Source organism: Fukomys damarensis, unplaced genomic scaffold (assembly GCF_012274545.1).
Source record: "Fukomys damarensis isolate Sample0158 unplaced genomic scaffold, DMR_v1.0_HiC HiC_scaffold_27, whole genome shotgun sequence".
Taxonomy (NCBI): domain Eukaryota; kingdom Metazoa; phylum Chordata; class Mammalia; order Rodentia; family Bathyergidae; genus Fukomys; species Fukomys damarensis.
Window position 1 is genome coordinate 732,464 of NW_022900939.1, and position 5,966 is coordinate 738,429.

Consider the following 5,966-nt stretch of genomic DNA (forward strand, 5'->3'; position numbering starts at 1 on the left):
CCGCCTGGGCCGGGGCGGCGGGGGTGGGGGAGGGCAGCCGCCTCCATCTATCCCACAGGACAACGAAGGGTTAACGACGGAGGAAGAGCGGGCTGTCCAGGCCAGGAGGCCCCAGGCAGGGAGAGAGAGAAAGCCATGTTAGTCAGAGATCTCACCACCACCACCGCCACACCACCACGCACCGACCACCACCACCACCAGCAGCCACGGCGGCGGCAGCACGCGGGGAGGAAGCAGCCACACGGTGGGGACCAGAACGGGCAACCGTCCTGCTGCGGGACGGCGGGCGGGGCTCCTGCTTGGGCAGAAGGGTTGCCCGTCTCCATGGCCGGCCTGCCCATGGGAGGGGGACGGGCAGGCGGGATGGGAGGGCGTATGCAGACTGGACAGAGGGTGAAGCCAGGTAAAGTCACTCACTTGAGGGACAGTCGTGGGTCGCCATAAGGGGCGTAGGGTGAAATGTTTAGAATAAACTCCTTGGGAGGGTAGGAGCTCCATTTCTGCTGCACTGTGCTGTCATTGTTATTCCAAAAGTCTCTGTCTAGGTCGCTGGAGGGGCAGAGAGAGAGGGGAGAAAACAGGAGATACAAGAAGAAACCAGCTCGGCCAGTCCTGTGGGGGCAGAGGGGACGGAGGGCGCAGGGTGGGGCCTGGAGGGTCGGCTCCTGTGGGAGAAGAGAGGCCGGCGGGCATCGGATGCACGCACACACACACTCATGCACACTCAGATGGGCACAAGCATTCATCCACACCCACACGGGAGGAGGAAGCAGCAGGCGGCCACAGGAGCCTCGGGGAGCTGCAGGGAGAGAGAACGGTGATGAGAGGGGGCAGCCAGCAGGGACAGCGGCAGGGTACAGGGATGGCCTGAGGTGGTGGGCAGGGCAGGAGGGGCTGGGAAGTCAACTGGATCTGGTGGCCAACTGCTGGCCCCGCCTCTGGCCTCAGTGTCCCCACCTGTCAGGAGAAGGCTGGCAGCCCGCTTGCTTCTGGTCCTGTCCACAGGGCCACTCGGGGACCGTCCCAGCTCCCTGCCTGTCTTGCTTATCCTCCCATTGTCCTGAAGCGTCCCTGGCCTCCTGTCTCCCCACTCTGGGAGCCTGGGGTGCAGTGCACCCATAAGCATCTACTTAGGCCCCAGAGAAGGGATGGACCCAGGCTTTTGTCTCCAAGATGATGACAGGGTCACCGGTGTCCTTCGTTCTGGGCTCTTCTCTGGGCAGGTGAGGGTAGGCATGGGGCCCGCAGGGGGCAGCCCTGCTGTGCTGACTTCTCTGCGGGGCAGCGTCCGCTCCCCCAGCGGGGCAGCGTCCGCTCCCCCAGCCCACATCCCCACTCGGACTTGTCACACAGGCAGCCAACATGCCGGGCGTATGGGGAACACGGTAACTTCTTGTCAGGTGGTGGCAGAAGCCTCAGTGCTGAGGCACGGGAGCCAAGGACGGGGTCAGTGCCAGTACAGAGGCTACCGAGGCCCAGGGAGCGGGGTTGGGCGCCGGGAGGACAGAAGCTTCTCTCGGGCCGGCGGACCACTGCAGACACAGCTGTGAGGGAGCTGTGGGGACTGGGGGACAGGCCTGGTGTGGGCTAAGATGGGCACGACCGGGACAGGCACTGGGATCCCTGTGCATGCTGCAAACACCATCTTGGGGAACGTGCTTCTTTCCGCAGGAGTTTGATCCTGACTCTGGTTCTAATGTCAGATGCAGGAACCGAGGAGAGAGAGCCAGCAGAGGTGGAGCTGCCACTGTGGCCCAGAGCAAAGGTAGCCTGGTTCTCCCCTAGGGGCAAGGCACACCCTGGAACTGTCCAGCTCATGGTGGGCAGGGTGAGGAGGAAGGGAGGGCCCAGGGCAAAGACCCTTCCCCTGACAGAGGCACCGCTGTGCATGGGGTGGGACTGGGAAGAGCAGGTGGTCCCCGTACCGCACTCTCAGATGTCCACAGTGGAGGCCCAGGCGGTCCGCCCTGGTCCTGGAGAAGGACCCACCCACTGGGCTCCCGCCCTTTGCCTCCTCTGCGTACTAGAGGACAGCAAGATGCCTTTGCTGCAGGGTCCCTGGGGCCTGTGATGTGCCAACAACTGTCAGAATTGCCAGAAGGGAGGCAAAGCATGCAGAGCTTCCCAAACTTGCTTGGCTTGGAACCTTGGAGTGGCACAGTGGGGCCATGTGCTCCGAGAATCGCAGCTCAGGAGTCACTGCCGCAGAGTGTGGCAAGCCTGGGCCCTGGCTGAAAGGACCGAGCTGGGCCATGCAGGCCTGGGAGCAGTGCAGTGGCTGCTTTCCCTGGAGCAGGGACGTGGCAGACTCGGGCTGGACTGTGGGACCCTGTCCTTCTCGGTCTTAGAGACCCCTTGTGGGTACCAATCCCAGCTCAGCAGAGCCCACGGACTGCCCTGAGGCCCCACCTCCCCTAGGTTGGGAATCAGGGCCCTGCCACACACACCCCTGGTCCCCAGTAAAGTCAGCCCTTACCCTGGCCCATGGCTCTGCTCACGTGGCCCTTCTACCTCCAGAAGCTGGGTCTGTGCTCAGCAGGCACCAGCCCCTGAGACTCCACTCTGAAGACTGAGAGTGGCAGCCAGACACAGCTCTAAAGGCTCCAGAAGCCTCCCCCCACCCTTCCCTCACCCAGCCCTGGACATACATACAGAGCAGCTCCAAACGGGGTTGGAGCAGGAGGTGGAGGAGGAGGTGAGGGCAGAGGAGGGTGGAGGGGTGGGGAGAGCTTCACAGGGCGGCGGTGCAAGGTAGGGGCAGAGGAGAGCAGCAGGCCTGGGGTGGCAGGAGGGTCTGGCTAAGATGGAGGGTAGGGCCACGCCCTGGGCCAGGGGCACAGAGCCCACCACAGCCAGGCAGGCAGGACCTCTCCCGGGTTTTCCAGTGGGACTGACTCGGCAGGGGCTAGCCAGGGGCCAGCATAGGAGGTGGACCTGCTGTGCATGGTAATGAGGGCTCTCCAGGCTCAGCACGGACCCCAGGCAGGCAGGGGGCAGGGACAGAGGAGCTCAGTATGGGGCAGCTGGGGCTCCAGGGCTCTCAGTCCCCCTTCTGCACCTCAGAACCCAAGCCTGTGAGGAGGGGGCTCCCAGCCCAGAAGCAGGGTCTAGGAAGGGGCCTGAGGGTCCCAGGGCTCCCTGGGGCTGGGTTGGGTGGAGGGACAGCAACTGGACTGAGGCAGGGCACAGGCACTGCTACAGTGCTGGTCTAGAAGGCTTGGGAAGAAGAGGGGGCCCTGGGGTACCCAAAAGTGCTGCAGTCTGGAGGGTGGGCAGACCCTGTGGCCTGGAGTTCAGGGGCCGTGTACATGTATGGCCAGGCCCAAGGACGAGGGGGCAGAAAGGGCTCCTCCCACTTGGGCTGATGTGCACCCCCAAACTAGCAGCTGGCACCTACTTGATGGCCTTCTTCTCACTTCGCCCGCGCCCCGAGTCCGGTGTGCCCACAGTCTCCAGAGAGTTCTTGTAGCGTTTGCCCTGCAGAGAAGGCACGGGGTCACTGCTGGGGTTCACAGAACAGGGGCTCCAGGGAAAGGGAGGAGGCAGTGAGGTCTGGAGCCCAGGAGTGATGGTGTCACTGCTGTGGGGGGCCAGGCCCAGGTGGCTCCAGGACACGCCTGCCACCCACGACACCCACCTGGCACCGGCCCCAGGGGTCAGGCCCAGCCCGTCTGCTGCCTCCAGGCCTCTGGCCTGGTGCCCAGAAACAGTTCCCTCTGCCATGGACACACGGCTCTCAGGTGCCTGGTCACCTCACACCGGCCACGTCACTACTCCCAGATGGTGGGGGTGGTAGCCTGCGGGCAGGGCTGGCAGTGACCAATAGCAATGACGTTGGCAGTGGAGGCAGGGGAAGGCCAGGTTCCTCCTCCTGCTTGGGGCCGTATCCTGCACTGTCCTGGCCTCCCTGTGTGCCCTTGAACTCCAGGCTGGAGAAATCCTGGCACCTGGTGGGGGACAGACTGGGCTTTGGACACCCTCCACCCCATGCCCCAGAATGGGCGGGCAGGTGGTCTGCAGGAGGGGCCAGAGCACAGTGGCAACTGGGCCTGCGGCTGGGAAGGTGAGCACTGTTCACCTTTCTGGTTTGGGTTTCTAAATTTAGCTCACGCAGAGCCTGGCCCCATTAACATTCCTGGCTGCCACCAGCATTCTCACGCGCACCCCCAGGCCTCAGGCCTGAGCAGGGGTGGATGCGGGTGGGGCCCATGCAGGGGCAGCTGTCGCAGTGGGCACTGGCCCATCCCATCTCACTGAGTGGGGACAGACAGACACGCACGCACGCATGCACACACCCCTGCACTGCAGCCACAACAGTCAGTTACTTCATCCTCCTGAAAACAAAACAGGGGCTGCCAGGTCCCCATGCTGGAGGCTCCTACCTGCCGCAGGAGTCCCCAGCAATGTTGTGCAGCCCCTGCATGCCCTGTCCAAGCCCCTGCCCCTGTCCTGTCCTCCTTCCTTCCCAAGACAGTGCAAGGCCACAAGGTGAGCCCTTAAAGGGCTCCCCAGACAGGGTTATTTCCAGGGCTCCCATGCCTTGGATCAGAACCCGCACAGGCAGATGTGTGCTTCACACCTGGGCTAGGACCTGTACCGCCTAGGAACTAACCTGGAAGCTTCTGCTTGCCCCTCTTCCTTTCACAGCTCAGAGACCCTTCCTGTGGCTGTGACTGTTACTCTATGGCAGGAGCTGGGATACCTTTGGGAACAGAAACTGGGAAGGATAGGATTTAGAGGGCAGGGGGACAGTCTGAGCAACCCAAAATCACAGGAACCCAGCAGTCCCCGGAGCCCTGAGGTGGCTCCAGAAGACCTGCATCCCAGCCCACTTGTCAGGGAGGGGCAGCAGGCTGACCTCAACAAGCCAGCCAGAGATGCAGGAACTCACTAATGCTGGAAATGGGACCTGGGCTGTAAGGGTATCACACTGCTGCTGTGAGGGGACAGGCAGCCAAGGAGACCCCAGCAGCATCTGGAGGGGCAGCATCTGAAAACCTTCTGCACAGCCAGGAGACGACATGGACAAACAGCTCCCCAACACCCAGGACCCATGGGGCAGGGGCAGGGTATGCAAAGTCATGTCCCATCCAGAGAGAGCCAAGAGGACAGGCTGGGCTGGACCCCAGAGGGCTCCTGGCCAGGTTTTAGGCTGCTGGGACCAGGCATGGGCTGCTACTGGGCATCTCGCTCCTGGCACTGGCTATGGAAGCTGCTGTTTCTGAACCCCGTCCCTCAGCTCCAGCCTTCCTGGAGGCAAGCAGGGGTCAGGTGAGGCCAGTCCACCCTGATCATGGAAGGCGTGCCTGAACATACACACGTGTACACACACACAGGGTGGCTCACGTTAGGATCCCGTGAGATGCCCACCTCCTGCTCCAGCGTGCACAGAAACATGCTGCCCTTGGTCACACATTCAGCACACACACAAGGGCATCAGCAGGGCACAGACTTCTCCCTGCCTCCACAAATGGACAGACAGATCCTGCCACCCAGGCACACTCAACTCTGCACAGTCTTGAAACATGCAGGCTCAGGGACCCAAGTCAGTGCAGGGCAGCCAGCCTGGGCCTGAACACCTGCAGGTAGACGGGCAGGATGCGCTCACACGGGGATGTGAGCAGCCTCTGGCTCCTCTCCTGGCAGGTTGAGGGCACTCTGTGCTTCTTTAGCTTGCTTTCCCGAAGGAGCCCCACTGGCTTATGAGCCTCTGGGGTCCTCCCCCAGCTCTCCCAACAGGTCCCAAAGCAGTGGGGCTTAAAGCCACGCCCACCCAGTCTCTCGGTCTCCGCCCCCTGGCTGGGTAGGGACACAATGGCTTCTCAGAAGTGACACCTGAGCCTTCTCAGAGCCTGCCAGGGACATCTCTGACCCGGGCCCACAAATGCCCTGCATCCCGGGCGCCCGAGGTCCCGAGTTCCCCACGGGACAGGCGGGGGCCGGGCTGCGGGGCGGGTGGCTCAGCC

The 5,966-nt window shown here is 63.0% G+C and overlaps 1 protein-coding gene across 5 annotated transcripts in view; it reads right to left on the reverse strand.

Annotated features, from left to right (window-relative positions):
• Syt7 (synaptotagmin 7) overlaps window positions 1-5,966 on the reverse strand; it is a 25,646-nt gene that overhangs the window by 17,941 nt on the left and 1,739 nt on the right. For 3 of the 5 annotated variants that reach the window (XM_010633024.1, XM_010633022.1, XM_010633023.3), the window contains 2 exons: window positions 3,398-3,477; window positions 418-549 (listed from right to left, as the gene is read on the reverse strand). In XM_010633024.1, the coding sequence (XP_010631326.1) occupies window positions 418-549; window positions 3,398-3,477 (212 nt within the window). The remainder of the gene's footprint in view (window positions 1-417; window positions 550-3,397; window positions 3,478-5,966) is intronic. The other 2 variants (XM_010633025.1, XM_033756857.1) reach the window with 1 other exon arrangement.